The sequence below is a fragment of the Heterodontus francisci genome, chromosome 29 (genome assembly GCF_036365525.1).
Source record: "Heterodontus francisci isolate sHetFra1 chromosome 29, sHetFra1.hap1, whole genome shotgun sequence".
Classification (NCBI taxonomy): Eukaryota; Metazoa; Chordata; class Chondrichthyes; order Heterodontiformes; family Heterodontidae; genus Heterodontus; species Heterodontus francisci.
In genome coordinates, this window is record NC_090399.1 from 9,973,190 (window position 1) to 9,995,540 (window position 22,351).

At 44.8% G+C, this 22,351-nt stretch overlaps 1 protein-coding gene across 1 annotated transcript; it reads left to right on the forward strand.

Annotated features, from left to right (window-relative positions):
* Nucleotides 1-2,146: 2,146 nt before the first annotated feature.
* Nucleotides 2,147-13,089, forward strand: prrt1 (proline-rich transmembrane protein 1). Its single transcript, XM_068009163.1, has 3 exons — nt 2,147-2,214; nt 5,003-5,182; nt 12,913-13,089. Exons 1-3 carry the CDS (start codon nt 2,164-2,166, stop codon nt 13,087-13,089), a joined length of 408 nt encoding a protein of 135 aa, XP_067865264.1. The 5' UTR covers nt 2,147-2,163.
* Nucleotides 13,090-22,351: the final 9,262 nt, after the last annotated feature.

The window sequence follows — 22,351 nt, forward strand, 5'->3', positions numbered from 1 at the left end:
TGCTCTCGCTATCACAGTTAGTAACTCCTCCTAATCAATGCCCTCTATTACTGGTTGTATCTGTACTGATGTTAAGCCCGTTTGCTCTCTCTATCACAGTTAGTAACTCCTCCTAATCAACACCCTCTATTACTGGCTGTATCTGTACTGATGTTAATCCCATTTGCTCTCTCTATCACAGTTAGCAAATCCACCTAATCAACACCCTCTATTACTGGTTGTATCTGTACTGATGTTAAGCCCGTTTGCTCTCTCTATAATAGTCAGTAACTCCTCCTAATCAACACCCTCTATTACTGGTTGTATCTGTACTGATGTTAATCCCATTTGCTCACTCTATAATAGTCAGTAACTCCTCCTAATCAACACCCTCTATTACTGGTTGTATCTGTACTGATGTTAATCCCATTTGCTCACTCTATAATAGTCAGTAACTCCTCCTAATCAACACCCTCTATTACTGGTTGTATCTGTACTGATGTTAATCCCATTTGCTCACTCTATAATAGTCAGTAACTCCTCCTAATCAACACCCTCTATTACTGGTTGTATCTGTACTGATGTTAATCCCATTTGCTCACTCTATAATAGTCAGTAACTCCTCCTAATCAATGCCCTCTATTACTGGTTGTATCTGTACTGATGTTAAGCCCGTTTGCTCTCTCTATCACAGTTAGTAACTCCTCCTAATCAACACCCTCTATTACTGGCTGTATCTGTACTGATGTTAATCCCATTTGCTCTCTCTATCACAGTTAGCAAATCCACCTAATCAACACCCTCTATTACTGGTTGTATCTGTACTGATGTTAAACCCGTTTGCTCTCTCTATAATAGTCAGTAACTCCTCCTAATCAACACCCTCTATTACTGGTTGTATCTGTACTGATGTTAATCCCATTTGCTCACTCTATAATAGTCAGTAACTCCTCCTAATCAACACCCTCTATTACTGGTTGTATCTGTACTGATGTTAATCCCATTTGCTCACTCTATAATAGTCAGTAACTCCTCCTAATCAATGCCCTCTATTACTGGTTGTATCTGGACTGATGTTAATCCCATTTGCTCACTCTATAATAGTCAGTAACTCCTCCTAATCAACACCCTCTATTACTGGTTGTATCTGTACTGATGTTAATCCCATTTGCTCACTCTATAATAGTCAGTAACTCCTCCTAATCAACACCCTCTATTACTGGTTGTATCTGTACTGATGTTAATCCCATTTGCTCACTCTATAATAGTCAGTAACTCCTCCTAATCAACACCCTCTATTACTGGTTGTATCTGTACTGATGTTAATCCCATTTGCTCACTCTATAATAGTCAGTAACTCCTCCTAATCAACACCCTCTATTACTGGTTGTATCTGTACTGATGTTAATCTCATTTGCTCACTCTATAATAGTCAGTAACTCCTCCTAATCAACACCCTCTATTACTGGTTGTATCTGTACTGATGTTAATCTCATTTGCTCACTCTATAATAGTCAGTAACTCCTCCTAATCAATGCCCTGTATTGCTGGCTGTATCTGTACTGATGTTAATCCCCTTTGCTCTCGCTATCATAGTTAGTAACTCCTCCTAATTAACGGCCTCTATTACTGGCTGTATCTGTACTGATGTTAATCCCATTTGCTCGCTCTATAATCGTAACTTCTCCCATCAACATCCTTTGTTGCTCGATGGAGATAAACAGAGTGGACACCCTGGCCTAGACTACCACACGAGGGGAACAAGGTGAGAGAGGACGACTAGTCCACAACCTGTAGCCAGCATGATCCAACTGCCCTTAGAAAGGGAGGAAAGGAAAGAGTTGTGACTTTAATGAGATGGGTCATGTCAAGTGGGATGTTAATGAACAACAGAATTTCCCTGTACCCAGACTATCAACTCTAACCTTGTTCTCTCCTAAAGCATTACAGGATGGAGGGCACCAAGCACCCATGTCACCTCCGCCTTACCCAGTGCAGGAGGCCTCAGCAAATGGCACATCGCCAGCCTATTCGATGCCAATGCACCCTTCGACAATGACACTGGGCACAGATGGCTTCGTCCAGGAGACTCAGTTCAACGGCTCATCTCAAGGATATGCCATACCCTCAAATCACCCAGCGGGACCAATGGGGTCAGCAGTGTACGGACACCAAGGCTATGCCATGCAGTACCAGCCCTGTGCTGCCTACGTGCCGGTTTATCCAATGGCAAATGTGAGTAAGAATTGTGTACGAAGGGTAACACAGGAGAGGGGTGGTGGGGAGGCAAAGGCCCGTGTACTGGTTGTGTAGGGTCAATGCAATTAATGTTGACTTCATTGCGTGCAATTCTGGTCGCCACACTACCAGAAGGATGTGGAGGCTTTGGAGAGGGTACAGAAGAGGTTTACCAGGATGTTGCCTGGTCTGGAGGGCATTAGCTATGAGGAGAGGTTGGATAAACTCGGATTGTTTTCACTGGAACGACGGAGGTGGAGGGGCGATATGATAGAGGTTTGCAAAGTTATAAGCGGCATGGACAGAGTGGATAGTCAGAAGCTTTTTCCCAGGGTGGAAGAGTCAGTTACTAGGGGACATCGGTTTAAGGTGAGAGGAGCAAAGTTTAGAGGGGATGAGCGAGGCAAGTTCTTTACACAGATGGTGGTGAGTGCATGGAACCTGTTGCCGGGGGAGGTGGTGGAAGCAGGTTCCATAGAGACGTTTAAGAGGCATCTTGACAAATACATGAATAGGAAGGGAATAGAGGGATGTGGACCCCGGAAGTGCAGAAGGTTTTAGTTTAGGCAGGCATGAAGATCGGCGCAGGCTTGGAGGGCCGAATGGCCTGTTCCTGTGCTGTACTGGTCTTTGTTCTTTGTTCATATCTTCCCATGCAGAGCCATGCAAAGCAGTGGAAGGATTCACAGGCTGATAGGCCATGATGATAACACTCCTTCTATGGCCACAACCAGCTTTATACCAGACAGTAGGAGGTTTGTCCTATGGGGTGGGAGAGGTTTATGGGCTCCCACAACCCGGGAATGGGGAGGGGGTTGGTGGTAAATGCCACCTACAAATGCAAGCATCCCACTGCCGATTAACCAGCCAAAGCTCTGATCTCCTCACACTGAGTGTGTGCAGAGCTGAGTACAAACCCGACAGCACACCTGCCTCAGAGGCAGCAATGCTGCCAATACGCCAAAGGCTCGCTCCGCCAGTGAGTGGATTTTACATTGTGCTGCCTGGGGTTTTCCGCGTCTCGCCTGCTATCCAACAATTTTTTCCTTCCTTTAAATTGAGCAGGTGGAAAATTCACAGGCTGGGGAGCTCAGGAACAGAAATCCCTGGACTTGCATTCCATTATTAACCCGATGAAGGATATTCCTTTAATTCTTCCAGCATTGTACCAAATCATGTCGACCAGTAGGCCCCAGTTAGACCCCTTGGCCTGCGCTGAGCTGTCTGGTCTCAGCTGGGGCGGCAGTGCTGAACTCTACAATCAGCCCAGGGAAAACTTAGGGTGAAAAAAATCCGATAGCGTTCCTGAATCTGGCTGTGACCTGGTGACCTCCCCCCACTCGGCTCCTGCTGCCACTTGCTGGAGTTACAATGAAATCAACTTAGACTCAGCTCTCTTCCACTGAAGCCCCATCTACCCGCTCAGGGGGATGTAAAATATCCCATTACCATTATTTAGCAGAAGAGCAGGAGGGATTTTCCCCAGTGTCCTGGCCAGTAATTATCCCTCAATCCACATCACAAAAAACAGATTATCTGGTCAATTTCACATTGCTGTTTGTGGGAGCTTGCTGTGCACAAATTGTTCCCCACATTTCCCACATGACAACAGTGTCTACATTTCAGAAGTACTTCATTGGCTGTAAAGCATTTTGTGACATCCCTGAAGTTGTGAAAGACACTATGGAAATACACTCCTCCCTTCCCTGCTTCCTCCCTCCCTTCCTCCCTCTCTCCCATCTGAATTTCCATTCCAGACGATTACCCCTAACAGGTAGACGTTAAGCCGAGGGGCTTCAGATGTCATCATAAAGCGGGAGATACTGTATCATTCTGTGCACTGTATAATCTTCAGTTTGGCAGTAACATGAGATTTAACACTGGTTGATGTACAATGTTACACACAGATCTAGAAAATATGGAATATAAATGTGCCATTAATTTAACACAGGGAAGCGACTCGACACATCCAGAGAATGTGGAACAGCCATTCACGAAAACCCTGGTATATTAGAGATTTAGATTTCACAGACCTTAACTATAATACTGTGGCCAGTATTAGCCACAATAAAGGAGAGATAGTCATATTAGGAAAGGGGCAGGAAAGAGCAACATTACTCATCCCACACGTTCATTATTTATTCATTTTGGGGTTGTGGGCATCACTGGCAGGGCCCATCAGGACCGGGGAGGGCCAGGTTAGGAAGGAGGGCTGGGTTGGAATTGGGTTGAGGTGAGGCAGGGAAACTTGGGCAACCATTCCCCACCATGACGACAGATGGTATATTTTCCAGCCACATGTGAAGGACAGGCACCAGTGCCATTTGTGTCCTATTGTCCATGAAAGTTCGATGCCTTCCCACTGACCCTGTCAACTCCGGAGGGCCCGTGCTGGAGGGAACTGATGGGTGGCATTTCAACATTGCCAGCCTGAGGAATTTCAGGGCTTCTGACTGTAGAGTGATCCGAGTCGCTAATTATTCATTGGGAAAGAGATCAGGAATTTCCTGATTCCTGTCCTTAGTGATTCGATTACCAATTACTCATGGGAAAGAGATCGGGAATTTCCTCTGGATCTTGCCCTTACAGTGATTCAAATCGCCAATTACTCAATGGAAAAGAGGTCAGGAATCTGCTGGCTCCAGTCCTTACATTGATACAATCACCATTTGTTACATGGGGGAAAGGTCAGGAATTTCAGAGCTTCCCGCGTTTTTCTTCTATCTCTGGACTGACTGTCTCAAATGATGTTAACAATCGGAAACTGTGCTCCTCTTCTCCTCAGAATGTGGGGCCGTATCTCCCAGGAAACAATGGGATTACGTCAGGTGGGCAGCAGATGCCAGCTTCCATTGCAATGATGAACCCTCCACGGCCCCCTCACGATTACCTACCCATCGCAGTGTTGACTACAGTGTGCTGTTTCTGGCCAACTGGGATTTTTGCCATATTCAAAGCTGTACAGGTGAGTGTCCCAGTTGCCTTGTCTCCTGTCCTGGGCAGCCTGTCAGCAGGGGTTCTGGAAATGCACCCAGGAAGCACAGACTCAGGTCTGATTTCAGGTTGATTTTTTTCACACTTAAGAGTCTTGCCATTATTGCTTCTGTGTGAGGAAGCAGGCTCACCAGCAGTGTGACTTTTAAAGAGGGAATCTTACCATCAGCACCTCTCTTAAAGGGGCAGTCACATAGACAACACACAATATCATGCGGTATCTAATACTGTATTAAAAGCTTTAATCACTGGTTTCATTTGACATTAGTTGGACTTATTGTAAATGTCACTACACACCTCCTAGGCCTTTACATCAAGCAGCTTTCCCCTTACCAAAGGATCAGAAACATCTTCAAAACGCCACCACAAATCTTAGTCAGGTATACAACGAACAATTGCCTGTATGTGTTGGTTTATAAGTGTGTGTAGGTATATGTATATAGGTGTATGTGTTTATGTGTATGCGTGTGCATGCTTGCATGTATGCGCACCCGGATGGATGTGAGTACATGTGTGCTTGAAGGTATGCTTGTTATGATTGGTATAGGTATGTGATTGTATTTGAGTGTGTTTGTATATCATAGGTGTGTGTGGGTAGATTGGTAGGTAGGCGAATCTGGTTCGGATGTGTTTGTATATTGATGTGTGTGTATATGGATGTGTGTAGATATGTAGTGGTAGTGTATCTGTGTGTATATAAATGTGTGTCGTGTAGACATGTAAATAGGCGTGTGTGTGTGGTGTAGGTGTGTATATGGCTGTATGTGTGTAGATATGTAGGTTATGTGTGGTGTATGTGTGTGTAGATATGGAGATAAGTATATTTCTGTGACATGTATATAAGAGTGTGTGTATAGATATGGAGATAAGTGTATGTGTGTTTATGTATGGATATATTTATATGTATAATATATGAGTATATGGGTGTGGTGTGTGTAGATATGGAGGTATGTGTATGTATGTGTGTGTACATGGGCAAGTGTAGATGTGGAGTTAAGTGTATGTGCGTGTGGTATTTGTTTGTATATCGGTTGATGGGTGTAGATATGTGTGTTGTGTGTGCATTTGTAGGGGTGTGTGTGCATGTATATGGGTGTGCCTAGAAATGCAGATAAGTGCATGTGCGTGGTACTTCTGTGTATATAGGTATGTGTAGCTATGGAGGTAAGTGTATGTGTGTGGTATTTGTCTGTGCATGTCTTTGTGTGTAGATATGGAGGTAGGTGTGTGCGCGTGTGTATATATGGGTGTGTGTAGATATGGAGATATGTATATGTGTGTGGTGTGTATTTGTGTGTATATGTGATTGTGTATATATGAGTATGTGTAGACATGGAGATAAGTATATGCCTGTGATATGTATTTAAACCATCTGGTCCATCAAGCCTTCCCCATCTAGATGTTGTGCAGCCATTATCCTCCGCACAGCCCCAACTCCCCAAGGCAATCAAACAGAGCATGTGGGTGTGAGCAGATATGCACGCAAGCGTGCATTTTCTTCCTGTCACCCTCCACGCGCGGGGCTGTTCCACACCTTTGACCTTCACTGGCTGATAAGAAGGCTGGAGATTGCCTGCCAAGTCTCTGTGAACAGTAGTCCATATCCTGCCTGTAGCGGGGTAGGTAAGACTCTGTCTTGAACAGAGGCCGACCTGCTCCTTCTGCATTGTGAGCTGAAAGGAAGAGGCTGCCCACTGCTTGCCCCCGATGGGACAGCTAAGTTCAGCTAAGTTACCATTTTAGATATTGCTGGCTGCCGATTGATGTCCGATTGGGGCCAGCAGTGCAGATCCATGTGTAATCCACTGTGCAGTCATTAGCCTCCAGCTCCGTCTCACCAGGAGGTGTGTTTGAGGTTGGAATGGAGCAACTCTCCTACTGACTCCAGAATCCTGAAGGGTTTGACAGGGTAGATCCTGAGTGGTTGTTTCCCCCACCTGGGGAATCTAGAACACGGGGGCATAGTCTCAGGATAAGGGATTGATCATTTAGGACTGAGACGATTACAAATTTCTTCACTCAAAGGGTTGTGAACCTTTGGAATTCTCGACCCCAGAGGGTTGTGGATGCTCCATCATTGAGCTAATTAAATGCTGGAATAGATAGACTTTTGATCTCTCAGAGAATCAAGGGGTATGGGGAGTGGGCAGGAAAGTGCATAAGATCATGCATTATTGTTTTGAATGGTGGAGCAGGCTCGAGGGGCCGTAGAGTCTATTCCTGCTCTTATGTTCTTATGCTCACTGAAAATCAGAAGTTGAGAGGAATAATATTTTTATTTTATTTTATTCTGTTTTGTGAAATAATGCTGGCCGGCAATCCTCTAATTCAAAGCTCTCGCAACAGAGGGTTAACCCCATGTCCTGGAGCCTTTTCTGATTTACACTGTCTGGTCAGTGGCGGTGATTACACGGCTGGAGATTTAAATTGGTCTCTGGACAGAATTTCACAGCTTTAACCGAGGCTGCGTTGAAGCGGAATACTCAGGGTCACGACCACTGAAATAACTTAAAAGAATCAAGACAATAATAAAAAGGCACTTCTAATACATAAAAGAATTCTAATTTACTTTAACAGCCATTTTTGTCCTTGTTCCCATGGGTCTTTTTCATTTTAAAAATGTTTATAGTTTTACATTGGCATTGAGTGCATAATGCTGTATCACCAAATGTTATTTCTTGAAAGAAATCTATCTAATTTGCTTTTGGACTAATCAATACTAATATCTTTCATCCTGTCCCTAGGGGGCCTGATTGATCATTTGCTCACTGAAATATTGTTTCCACAGATTTGCTTCGAATTTATCCCCTTCAAACGCAGGTCATGTCCTCTGGTTCTGCTGTTCCAGACAAGGTGAAAAAGCTTGCCACGGTCTGCATCCCAAAAACAGCAATCACATCACCTAGCAACCATCTCTTTTCCAGTGAGAGCGTGCCCAATTTATATAACTGCTGCTCATAACCAAACCCCTCCATCCTCTCAATCATTCTAGTTCCCCTCGTTCGACAGCTGCGAGATCCTAATTGGACTGTAGCAAGCAGAATTGGGCTTAATGAGGTCCAACTAACTGATCTGTATCAATTTAATCTTATCTCATTGCCACTATTTATCAAACCCTAGGTCCCATAGATAGATTGTTTTTTACAGCTTAACCAATTTCCTTGATTTCTGATCCAAATCTGAATTGTAAGTCTTTCAAAACCATCACATCTACTTTGACCTTTCACTGGGTGTGAAATCGGGGAAATGTTCCATTTCCTGGCTAGCTGCCTTTCCTGAAATAAAGGATGAAGATTGGCAAAGAAAGGTCCCATGAGACATGTGACCGAGCGGCACAGGCTGAGAAACGTTTGCCATTTCACCAAGACATTACATAGAATTTACAGCAGAAACAGGCCATTCGGCCCAACTGGTCTATGCTCCCCACACGTCATTTCCCACCCTATTCCACTTCACAATATCAACATATCCTTTCATCCTTTCTCCCTCATGCACTTATCTAGCTTTGCTTAAATGCATGCTGCATTATTCGTCTCAGCTACTCTATGATGTAGTGGGTCCACATTCTAACCATGCTCTGAGTGAAGGACCTTCCCTCGAACCATAGAACCATAGAAAAGTTATGGCACAGAAAGAAGCCATTCAGCCTATCGTGTCTGCGCCAGCTGAAAAAACTAGCCGCCCAATCTAATCCCACCTTCCAGCACCTGGTCCATAGCCTTGCAGGTTACAGCACTTCAGGTGCAGGTCCAGGTACCTTTTAAATGAGTTGAGGGTTTCTGCCTCCACCACCGATCCAGGCAGTGAATTCCAGACACCCACCACCCTCTGGGTGAAAAAGTTTTTCCTCATGTCCACTCTAATCCTTCTGCCAATCACCTTAAATCTGTGCCCCCTGGTAATTGACCTCTCCGCTAGAGGAAACAGGTCCCTCCTATCTACTTTAACTAGGCCCCTCATAATTTTGTACACCTCAATTAAGTCACCCCTCAGCCTCCTCTGTTCTAAGGAAAGCAACCCCTGCCTATCCAATCTTTCCTCATAGCTGCAATTTTCAAGCCTTGGCAACATTCTTGTAAATCTCCTCTGCACTCTCTCCAGAGCAATTATGTCCTCCCTGTAATGCGGTGACCAGAACTGTATGCAATACTCCAGCTGTGGCCCAATCAGCGTTTTATACAGTTCCAGCATCACATCCCTGATTTTGTATTCTATACCTCAGCCAATAAAGGAAAGCAATCCATATGTCTTCTTCACCACTTTATCTACCTGTCCTACCACCTTCAGGGATCTGTGGACATGCACTCCAAGGTCTCTCACTTCTTCTACTCCTCTCAATATCCTCCCATTTATTGCTCGCTTTATTTGCCCTCCCCAAATGCATTACCTCACAAGGATAATCCAGGAAATTATAGGCCGGTGAGCCTTACATCAGTGGTAGGGAAACTATTAAAGAGGATTATTCGGGACAGGATTTATTCCCATTTGGAAACAAACAAACTTATTAGCGAGAAACAGCATGGTTTTGTGAAGGGGAGGTCATGTCTTACTAACTTGTTTGAGCTTTTTGAGGAAGTGACGAAGACGATTGATAAAGGAAGGGCAGTGGATGTTATCTATATGGACTTTAGTAAAGTCTTTGACAAGGTCCCACATGGCAGACTAGTACAAAAGGTGAAGTCACACGGGATCAGAGGTGAGCTGGCAAGATGGATACAGAACTGGCTCGGTCATAGAAGACAGAGGGTAGCAGTGGAAGGGTGCTTTTCTGAATGGAGGGCTGTGACTGGTGGTGTTCCGCAGGGATCAGTTCTGGGACCTTTGCTGTTTGTAGTATATATAAATGATTTGGAGGAAAATGTAGCTGGTCTGATTAGTAAGTTTGCGGATGACACAAAGGTTGGTGGAGTTGCGGATAATGATGAGGATTGTCAAAGGAGAAAGCAGGATATAGATCGGTTGGAGACTTGGGCGGAGAAATGGCAGATGGAGTCTAATCCGGACAAATGTGAGGTAATACATTTTGGAAGGTCTAATGCAGGTGGGAAGTATACAGTAAATGGCAGAACCCTTAGGAGTATTGACAGGCAGAGAGATCTGGGCGTACAGGTCCACAGGTCACTGAAAGTGGCAACGCAGGCGGATAAGGTAGTCAAGAAGGCATACGGCATGCTTGCCTTCATCGGTCGGGGCATAGAGTATAAAAATTGGCAAGTCATGTTGCAGCTGTACAGAACCTTAGTTAGGCCACACTTAGAATTGCATGCAATTATGGTCGCCACACTACCAGAAGGACGTGGAGGCTTTGGAGAGGGTACAGAGGAGGTTTACCAGGATGTTGCCTGGTCTGGAGGGCATTAGCTATGAAGAGAGGTTGGAAAAACTCGATTGTTTTCACTGGAACGACGGAGGTGGAGGGGCGACATGATAGAGGTTTACAAAGTTATGAGCGGCATGGACAGAGTGGATAGTCAGAAGCTTTTTCCCAGGGTGGAAGAGTCAGTTACTAGGGTACATAGGTTTAAGGTGCAAGGGGTAAGGTTTAGAAGGGATGTGCGAGGCAAGTTTTTTACACAGAGGGTGGTGAGTGCCTGGAACTTTCTGCCAGGGGAGGTGGTGGAAGCAGATACGATAGCGACGTTTAAGAGACATTTTGACAAATATATGAATAGGAAGGGAATAGAGGGATATGGGCCCCGGAAGTGCAGAAGGTGTTAGTTTAGGCAGGCATCAAGATCGGCGCAGGCTTGGAGGGCCAAATGGCCTGTTCCTGTGCTGTACTGTTCTTTGTTCTTTGTTCTCCGGATTGAATTCCATTTGCCACTTTTCCGCCCACTCAACCAAACCATTGATACCATTCTGGAGTCTACGGTTATCCTCTTCACTATCAACTACACGGCCAATTTTTGTGTTATCTGTAAAACTTCCAATCATGCCTCCCATATTTAAGTCCAAATCATTAATATATACCACAAACAGCAAGGGACCTAACATTGAGCCCTGTGGAGTGCCACTGGAAAACGCTTTCCATTTGCAAAAACATCCGTCGACTATAACCCTTTGTTTCCTGTCACTGAGCCAATTCTGGATCCAACCTACCACATTTCCCTGAATCCCATGGGCCTTTACTTTTCTGACCAGTCTGCCATGTGGGACCTTGTCAAATGCCTTACTAAAGTCCATGTAGACCACATCCACTGTTCTACCCTCATCAATCCTCCTTGTTACTTCCTCAAAAAATTCAATTAATTAAGACACGACCTTCACTTAACAAATCCATGCTGACTACCCCTGATTAATCCTTGCCTTTCTAAGTTGCAGTTTATCCTGTTCCTCAGAACTGATTCTAATAATTTGACCACCACTGAGGTCAGACTGACCGGCCTGTAATTATTTAGCCTGTGGCTTGCACCCTTTTTCACTATTGGATTTATTAGTGACTAGCTTATATTTATGGTGTCTAGTTTTTGACTCGCCCACTTTTCCTGACTTCACATGAATTGGCATTTTTTGTTTCAGTGATCCTGGTGCATGCTGGGAAAGCCTATGGGGAAATTTGGACATGCAAATTTCCCAGCATGCACCAGGAGTTCTGAAGAGAGAAAAAAACCCAGAAAAAATACTCCTGGCTTGAGTGCTCAGGTGTTACCAAGCCTCCAGAATTGACCTGGAGTCTCCAGGAATTGAAGGTGAATTTCCAGAACACTGCTGTGAGCAAATCCAAGGAGCAAACATCATTAGATGGAATTTTAAAAACTGTCGGCTTTATTTTTCATTCTCTTTAAACACTTCTGTTTAATAAAGAGTCGTAGAGTCATAGAGTTATACTGCACAGAAACAGTCCCTTCGGCCCATCGTGTCTGTGCCGGCCATCAAGCACCTAACCATTCTAATCCCATTTTCCAGCACTTGGCCCGTAGCCTTGTATGCTATGACGTTTCAAGTGCTCATCTAAATACTTCTTAAATGTTGTGAGGGTTCCTGCCTCTACCACCTCTTCAGGCAGTGTGTTCCAGATTCCAACCACCCTCTGGGTGAAATTTTTTTTCCTCAAATCGCCTTCCCTTTACCTTAAATCTATACCTCCTGGTTATTGACCCCTCCACTAAGGGAAAAAGTTTCTTCCTATCCAACCTATCAATGCCCCTCATAATTTTGTACAGCTCAATCACGTCCCCCCTCAGCCTTCTCTGCTCTAAGGAAAACAACCCAAACCTTTTCAGTCTCTCTTCATAGCTGAAATGCTCCAGCCCAGGCAACATCCTGGTGAATCTCCTTTGCACTCTCTCTAGTGCAATCACATCCTTCCTATAGTGTGGTGCTCAGAGCTGTACACAGTACACCAGCTGTGGCCTAACTAGCATTTTATATAGCTCCATCATAACCTCCCTGCTCTTATATTCTATGCCTCGACTAATAAAGATATCAGAGTTGGAATTGTCATGATCATCCAATTAAGTCATAAAGTGTCTGTTTGCTTTCCCATTGGCTATGGAAGAGGGGACCAATGGTGAGAGCCTGTGGGTGGGGCAGTGGGAGGTGAGACCCCTGGTAATAAATCCAACCAGAGTTAGAAACCCTAGTGAGTGCTTTTCCTCCCCTCACCCCCGCTCATCACCACTGAATTTATTTTTTGAGGCTAGATTTACACATGTTGACAATGCAGTATGGTTAACATCCACGCCTTTCTCCGTGAAACAGGTGCGAGCTGCCATCGCGCGAGGGGACATGGTGTCGGCAGAGATCGCCTCTCGCGAAGCCCGGAACTTCTCCTTCATCAGCCTCGCCGTGGGGATCGCCTCCATGGTCCTCTGCGCCATCCTGACAGTGGTGGTCGTCATAGCAGCCCAGCACCACGACGACGAGTGGGATCCTTAACTTGCCGCCGACAGGCACAGTGGCTCAGCAGGCCCGAGGCCTTTCCGACTCTTCAGGTGTTACCACGCAAGAACTCCTCGATAAAGCATCACCACCCACTCCTCCCCACCTGCCCGTTCCGCCAACATCTCCCCATCCGATTACACTCCTGGTTTGCAGACATTACGCATTTACCCGAAACCACCCGACGCGATGAACAGTTAAACATTTTTGCCAAAATGATAGCCTTGTATTTACCTCCGTTGGTTCTCTGCTTCGATAAAGGGACTGAGAATGTTTTGTGCAATTGATTAAATGTGTTTCGTTTAAATACAGACAGATGCTGTTCGGACTAAACTATTGGCTCAGGCAATGGCCTGCTTTAGCTGTGGAGGGAGGGAGGACAGGGAATAGGGGATTGGACAAATGGAGTTTGACACCAATTGGCAGAATCAGGTAAGAAGGTAAGAGGGGCAGGTGGACGGAGAAAGGAGCTGGTCTTGTAGCTTTCCGTTCTCATTTGATGGATAAAAACACATTAAAACCTCAATTAATAGCTCCCGCACCGGAAAGATATAGCAAAATAAGGGAGCCAATTCATTCAAATTTTAGCTGCTGTTAACACCCAGACCATATTCTGCTATGAGAGGATTGACACCACCCAGACCCTGTAAAAGAATTTATATGCATTTATATACAGTGCTGACCAGGGCCTCAGAACAACCCGTGAAGTACCTCCGCAATGTAGTCCCTGCCGTCATGTGAGAAAAGCAAGAAAGGCTTTCTTTAAAACATATAACAGGAACTTCCGCGGGCAGCTTGCAGACTTGAGAAGATCTTTGGCGCTTGAGATTTCCGCTCAGTTTAGTGGGTTAAGTCACCTTATCTCTCAGTAAACCATCCAAACAGAGGCCAGTCAGACAACCAGCACGACTGGCAAAGCAGACAATCTCCTGGCGCCTGGATATGTAGCTTAACTGCAGCCAGAGTGCGTGAGACTGGAGGCTGCAATGGACCCTAACTGTCTGAGTGATTTAGCTAAGCAGAAATTCAGCGCGTAAAAGCTACAGCCAGTTGTACCTTTTTTAAAAAAAGCTTTTCTTGCTAAGGGTGACGATTCTGAAATTTGCAATGACAGCTTTGTGAGTGTTCCATCACCAATGCAGAGGCTGCACCATCTTTGATTGGCTGAACCACTGCATCTGATTACAGATTGAAAACACGATTCTGTTATATTTATTGTGTAATAATGCCCAGGAAATTTAAGTATAGTGTAAAAACTGATGTTAGTCACTTAGGCGCAAATCTCCTCAACCTTTTGCACTAAAATTGGGCATTACACCATAAGTGGCCCACTGTTTTTAAAAAAACTATGTCTGACCCTCCATTTTTCCTGCCCCTTTAAGGGGATGGGTACAGAGGCTCATACTTTAATTATTTACCAAATCAAAAAGAAGTTTTTCTGAGGGCGTGGAATCGTTTCACCTCCCAACAGCAGGTGGTAGTGTTGCACTTTGTAATAATTCACAAATAGTTCAGAACAAAAGTTGTGTGGGTGTCAGCAATAATCGAACCCTTTGGAAGAAAAAAAGGCCCAAAATTTCCACGATTGGTGTAACCGGCAAACTATGCTGAAATTTAGTCCAATCTTGCTGTTGGCAATTTACACCGAGACTTTCCTGACCATTGTGGGCGGCACAGTGGCGCAGTGGTTAGCACCGCAGCCTCACAGCTCCAGGGACCCGGGTTCGATTCTGGGTACTGCCTGTGTGGAGTTTGCAAGTTCTCCCTGTGTCTGCGTGGGTTTTCTCCGGGTGCTCCGGTTTCCTCCCACAAGCCAAAAGACTTGCAGGTTGGTAGGTAAATTGGCCATTATAAATTGTCACTAGTATAGGTAGGTGGTAGGGAAATATAGGGACAGGTGGGGATGTTTGGTAGGAATATGGGATTAGTGTAGGATTAGTATAAATGGGTGGTTGATGGTCGGCACAGACTCGGTGGGCCGAAGGGCCTGTTTCAGTGCTGTATCTCTAATCTAATCTAATCTTATTGGGATACACCGGAACGTAAAAATCTGACATAAAACTGACAGAAATCAGGGTGAACAATTGGCGCTCGAGGAAACTTCAGCCAAATTCATTATCTCGTGTATGAATATTAAAAGTTTGAAGCCATTACATCATCCACATGCACATTAGGCAAATGTTTACAGAAACATGGATGCATTTTAGTTTTAACATAATTACTTTGATGCTACAAAAATCATTTAGATATCCCGAAAATACAATGTAGGTCTCAGTGAGGAGAAATTTTTTTAAAAATCACTTAGCAAACTTCTTGTATTCGGAGCAGGTGTTAATGCAGGAAACGCACACTCTCTGGGTTTTTTTTTTTGCATAAGGGCTGAGCTATGTTAGAGGTGGGAGCATCAGTGGAAGAATCATAGAATCATAGAAATTTACAGCACTGAAGGAGGCCATTTGACCCATCATGTCCCTGCTGGCTGACAAGTAGTCATCCAGCCTAATTCCACTTTCCAGCTCTTAGTCCATAGCCTTGTATGTTGCGACACTTCAAGTCCATAAATTTTATGCAGGTTTCTGCCTCTACCACCCTTTCAGGCAGTGAGTTCTAGATCCCCACCAGCCTCTGGGTGAAAACATTTTTCCTCATCTCCCCTCTAATTGTTCTACCAATTACTTTAAAACTATGCCCCCTAGTCACTGACCTCTCTGCTAAGGTGAATTGGCCCTTCACCTCCACTCTATCCAGGCCTCTCAAAATGTTGTACATTTCAATCAGATCTACCCTCAGCCTTCTCTATTCCAAGGAGAACAACCCCAGCCTATCCAATCTTACCTCATCACTAAAATTCCAGGCAACATCCTCATAAATTTCCTCCGTACCCTCGCTAGTGTAATCACATCTTTCCTATGGTGCGGTGACCAGAACTGCACACAGTACTCCAGCTGTGGCCTAACCAATGTTTTATACAATGTTTTATACAGTTCCACAATAACCTCCCAGCTCTTATATTCTATGCCTCAGCTAACAAAGGCAAGTATCCCATATGCTTTCCTGACCACCTTATCCACCTGTCCAGCCATATTCAGGGATCTGTGGACATGCCCAAGGTCCCTATATTCCTCTACACTTCTCAATCGCTTATCATTTATTGTGTAATGCCCAGGAAATTTAAGTATAGCGTAAAAACCGATGTTAATCACTTAGGCCCAAATTTTCTCAACCTTTTGCACTAAAGTTGGGCATTACGCCATAACTGCCCCACTGTTTTTGGCACAGGTTATTCAGGAAGTTCCAGGCCCTATATTGTCATAAGGAATTATCTTTACACAGAGGCCTAGGGTCCCGCTCTAGATAAGCTTCCATAATGGTGAACAGTGATCAATGGAGGGCCAGCAGGGGCACTAATCCACACAGCAATAAACCCTCGTATTGTACCAGAGGACAATCTCTGGTATGTTTTAGAATCACCACCGGTTCTGAAGAAGGAAGGGCTTTAATCCATAATACTTGACATTGGGTAGCTCCATGGAGATTCCCCGCCCTACATCACTGTGCTGCATTGTCATTGATGAATTCCTAAAGGTTTCCTCCAACTGCCCCATCCAGTCAAACAGCTTTTCCCCCACCTTCCCTCTCTGTCATAACTCTACAACAAATACCTAAAAAAACTACAAAGAAAATGGAAAAAACACAAACTCAATTTCTGAATGAATCACCAGGGCCTTTCTTTTGCTTGAAGCACAGCCCAAGGAGATTAATCTTAAATTCCTGGAGACTCCAGGGCAAATCCTGGAGGGTTGCAACCCTAAGACAAAGTGTGGGGTCAGAAATTACAGCTCACCAGATGACCCTTTGAAGATAAGATTTATTTGTTCACTTTCTAGTGTGGTTCCACAGTCATCCTGTGATACCCTATCGGACACAAGAACTGGCAGTGAAAGAGGGAGCCAGGGTGGGGTGGGCATCAAGGGTGGAATTTACACCTCATGTGACATTCATGCATATTTCATGTTCCTTGTCTAATTCCCAGAGTGGGTTGGGACTGAGAAAATAGAGTTGAAGTAGAGGATCAGCCATGAGCATATTGAATGGGGCTCGAGGGGCCGAGTGGCCTACTCCTGCTCCTGCCCTTCTGTAACGATTTCCAAAGGTTGAAGGGTCGATAACCAGAGGGCACAGGTTTAAGGCGATCGGCAAAAAAGCAAACAGCGGAGATGTGAGCATGTGCAACGCACTGACTGATAGGGTAGATACAGATTCAAAGGTAGCCTTCACAAGGGAATTGGGATAACTACTTGAAAGACAAAAAATTGTAGGCATATGGGGAAAGAGTGGGCAAGTGGGACTAACTGGATTGCTCTTCAGAGAGGGCCAGTTATCTCAGTTGGCTAGATGGTTAGTGTGTGGTTCAGAAGAACATCAACAGTGAAAGTTTAATTCCTGTTCTGGCTCAGGTAGATTTTGGGGACTTGACTCTTTGCCCTGCCCCTGTGGTGAAATATGTGATGCCAACACAGCAGAAGAAGAGCTGATGCAGACTCAATGGATTGAATAGCCTCCTACTGTGCTATATTATTTACAATGCTATTTATATTCTTATGTATTCATCCCCAGGTGAAATGAACTAATTTAGCACAGATTGGAGATGGAATCTAAGGTTTCCCTCATCTTCAGGCTCAGTATCACACTTTTAACCATCAGAGTCTTTCAATCTGTTAAAGGGTCGGTCAGTTAGAAACCGACGGCTGGGATTATCAGCAGAAAGGGCTGAACCCGTCAATTATTTAGCCCCACTTTTTATTGTGCTTCGTTAACTGAGCTCCTCGTGATGGTATCTGTCTGTATTTATTTCTTGGCGTTACTGAATACATTATTAATAATGTTATTATTTGTGTTATCTTTTTAAGTGATCAAGCATGCCCAGTTGGCACAGTGCCTTTTAGGTGCTCAAATCCTGTGTCTGCAGTGCCCGAACTGAGTGGGCATGTGGGCACAGCTTCTTGTCATTCACTGAGGGGACAGGGGAGGGGTGGCGTGACATGACAAGCCAAATGGCCGAGGTCAGCTGCAAATCCTGCTTTAACCCTTTGAGTGCCGAATTTCCCTCCTGATGGAAAACGCTAAACAGGATTCACTGGTTTCCTATTGAAGTACAAAAGAGGTAGCTCTGACAGTGGACCGGACAATGTTGGATTACAGTGATAGATAGGGCACTCTCTCCATTCCCAGTAAATGCTAACTGAACTGAGCATCAGCCCACTCCTTCCATTGTTAACAATCCAGGCAAAGGCCGTGGTAGTGCTCAAAGGGTTAAAGGTCACAAGTCACCACAAATTGTCAGTTTGCAATCAACAAATTTGCTTTTTCCTTTTGGTAGGCAAAAGGGTAACATCAAAAATGCCGGTGAGGGAATTTTTTGGAAACTTTGCAATAAATTATTATTTTCGAAGTGTTTTTCTCAGTGAAATAACCCCTACAAGTTGAAAGCTCCACTTTGTTTTTAAATTATGGGACTTCACATACCTTCGTTTTTGGGATGTAGAAATTGCTGGCAAGCCCAGCATTTATTGCCCAACCCTTAGCTGCCTAGAGAAGGTGCTGACACGCCTTTCCAGCAGTTGACTACAACCGAGTAACTTGCTAGGCCAGTTCAGAGGGAGTTCGGAGTCGAACACGTTGCTGTGGGTCTGGAGTGACATGTAGGCCAGACCGGGGAAGGATGGCAGATTTCCTTCCCTAAAGGGCATTAATGAACCAGATGGGTTTTTTTTTACAATCATCTGACAGCTACATAGTTACTTTTACCAGATTAAAAAAAAAAGGAATTAAAATTCTTAAACTGCCACAGGTGCAATTTGATCATGTTCTCTGGATTATTAGTCCAGGCTCCTGGATGACCAGTCCTGTAACATAAACAAACTACCATCCCACACACTGGAATTGTTGGTAGTGGTGTAACTTCCGTTCAATTAGCCTCGCATGGTCGCTTAGCTTTGAAGAGTGAGATTTATGATTAAGACGTAAAGCTGACCAAAAGCAATCATTCAGCCCCTTGAGTGTGTTCCACCATGCAGTTAGGTCATGGCTGATCTGTATCCTAACTGCATCCACCTGCCTTAGTTTGTGTAACCCTTAATACTTTGCCTAGCAAACCCATATAAGCCAAGGGTCTAGATTTATTTTGAAGAGCGTGGTACATAGAAAAGGTGCTACTTTTAACATCAGACAGGTTGAAAGGATTCAGACAGGAATTGAACTTCAATTAGTTAACTGATATCCTAGAAGTAGCACCAGAGGAAATTATTGGGTGCATTTTTTCCCTTGTGTGAACGAAAGACTTGAAACAAAGACTTGCATTTATATAGCAACCTCAGGATGTCCCAACGCGCTTTACAGCCAATGAACTTTTGAAGTGCAGTCACTGTTGTAATGTCGGAAATGCAGCAACCGATTTGCACACAGCAAGCTCCCCCAAACAGCAATGTGATAATGACTTGATAATCTGTTTTTTTACTGATGTTTATTGAGGGATAAATATTGTCCCAGGACACTGGGGAGGAATCCCCTGCTCTTTTTTAAAATATTTTCATTGGGATCTTTTCTGTCCACCTGAGAGGGCAGACGGAGCCTTGGTTTGACGTCTCATCCGAAATGCGGATGTGTGCTGCTGGTGCAGAGCCTTGCATGCTGAGAAATCCAGAGTGGGAAAAGACGGGAACAGCTTGATTTCTCGGTGCCTGCTCCTCAGGGGCAAGACTCCACACCTGAAGCATATAAAACATACCAGAAAGTCCCCAGTGAGGGAGACTTGGTTCCACAAGTTTCCACTATGTCTGGTGTCAAACACCAGATGGCGGATTTAGGAATGTTCCATCAATTGCCACCTGGCTCTTAAAGTGTGTGTGTGGGGGGGGGGGACAGAAAGAAACTGGCAGCACTGTTTAATGAAGCACCTTAGGATACTTTATTATGTCAAAGGTGCTATATAAATGCAAATTGTTGTTGTTGGTGATGAGGAGAAGACTCCTCTTGTATCTCTCTCCCGTTTTCTTCGGTTTTTATTTTTCTCCCTTTAACACTTCCTCAAGGGGAAATTCAACTTGGGAAGGGATCTGAAAATAGGCGTCAGCAGTTCAGGGCGCCTGTGATACAACCTTACCAAAGTTAAGTATTACCTCACCCAACTCCCCCCCCACTTCCCCCCCCACCCCCGCCCCCCACCATCTCTTGAACTCTCATGTTAGGAACGGTTCTAGATCGGCAGAAACCCTCAGGTATCCTGTCTAACTGGTTAGTCTTCATGCGAGAGTCTTAACGATGAGCCATGTTATTGTATTATATAAGAAGGGGGAGGTGGTGGCAGCGAATCACATCTGAGCCTGATCCTCTCTGCGTGCACTTTACAGCAGGGAGCCATTGGATAGCAGTCAGAAGTGGGAATCCTGACTGTTACTTCCCACTCCCGTAGTTCAGGCTTTTGGAGGATAATTGTAGCATCCTCACCAATGACCATCCACAGCAAGAGGTTGGAATCAGGACTTTCCCGGTCTGTTCAGCTCAATGTCTTTGATATCTCTGCCTAAGTCAGTCAGATGAGCAGTTGTGAGATTCATTCCTAACCTGCTCTCGAAGTATGTCAGTGGTGGCATGGTGGTTACGGTACTAGACGAGCAAAGCAGAGAGGTTAAGTTCTGAGGACAGATTGCATAGCTTGTATTCCCTTGGGTTTTGAATATTAAGGGTGATCTAATTGAGGTGTCTAAGATGATTAAAGGATTTGATAGGGTAGATAGAGAGAAACTATTCCCTCTGGTTGGGGGGAGTCCAGAGGAAGGGGAAGCATAACCTCAAAATTAGAGCGAGGCTGTTTAGGGGTGTCATGATGAAGCACTTCTTCACACAAAGTGCAGTGGAAATCTCCCTCCACCAAAAAACTGTCGAGGTTGGGGGTCAACTGAATCTTTCAAAACTGAGATTGATAGATTTCTGTTGGGTAAGGGATATGAAACCAAGGCAGATAAATGGAGAGAAGATGAAGATCAGTCAGAATCTATTTGAGTGGTGGAACTGGCTCGAGGGGCTGAATGGCCTCCTCCTCTTCCTATGCTGCTTTGCATCTACATTCCTCCGCCCCTCTGTTCCTATCTTCCTCTTCTCCTCTGTTCCTATGGTTCTATCTTCCTATGATCCTATGCACCTGTGTTCCTATAATTCTATGGTCCTATGTTTCTATGCACCTATATTCCTATGTTCCTATTGTCTTATGTTTCTCTGTTCCTGTGTTCCTATGTAGGTCAAGTTCAAATCCCACCACGGCCTGTTTTGCATATCCTGGTCGGAATGAGCTTGGCTTTCAGCCCATTTCCAGCTTGAGGTTCCTGAAAGCAGGCTTTGGAGGAGCTGACCTGAAAATCTGCTGTTTGGGAGTGGGAACGTTTCGGCCACTTGTGTTAACTTCCTTTTTTAAGAAAGGAGGGCACTTAAAAGTTAAAGTGGGTTCGCAGCTCTTTAAATAACAAGAGAGGGAATTATCACGTGCTTTAAACGTGCACCCATTAATACTCACCGAGCCACTTTATAAGTCACTAGTGTGGTTCCCAATCTGCTGAGTCAGTTCTAAGAGGGAGGTTACAATCAGGCTCAGAGTCTCTGTGACAGGGTAAAGGGATCCAGCCAGGGCTCCCACTCCTGATTACAATCCAGCCACCCCTGTGGGAAAATTAGTCCATGTGATTGGGAATTGGGTGAGATCAGGAATGGACTCAGTTATGATACCCGGCATGTTCAAAGCTGAACAAGAAAGGGAATGCGACAGGGAGGATTCGGAAAACCAATCTGAAGTTTGTAGAGCCCAGAAAGATAACAGCCAAATTCCATTCCATTGCTCACATAAATTTGTTGCACAACCAGTTAAACTGTTTGGGTGAGGGTTTGTTTAGAAAATCTCTCCTTGTGCCCTTAGTATTTGAGTTGTGACAACATTAATTTTTCCATTATTCCTGCCCCGCCCCCTACACACTCAGTGCCAGTTTTCCTCCCATCTTTGGGGCAGATTTTCCTGGCCTTTTGATTACCTGGGCGCAGCCAAGACAGGAAAATTGAGTGCACGCCTGCCCGATTATCCAGCTGGAAAACCGGGTGAACCTTGCTCGGGATGAGCGCTCTGACTCGCCCGATCTTCCTGCATTCATTGAGTACGGCTGATCCAATAGACACCAGCACAGGGCCAGGAAAAATCTGCTGCCTATTTTTTCCC

Bases quoted from the DNA above. Each gene is read 5' to 3' on its own strand.
- prrt1 (XM_068009163.1), top strand. From the start codon at position 2,164: ATGCAGTACCAGCCCTGTGCTGCCTACGTGCCGGTTTATCCAATGGCA. The intron at 2,215-5,002 runs GTGAGTAAGAAT...TCTTCTCCTCAG, and splicing joins CGGTTTATCCAATGGCAAAT to AATGTGGGGCCGTATCTCCC. The intron at 5,183-12,912 runs GTGAGTGTCCCA...TCCGTGAAACAG, and splicing joins CCATATTCAAAGCTGTACAG to GTGCGAGCTGCCATCGCGCG.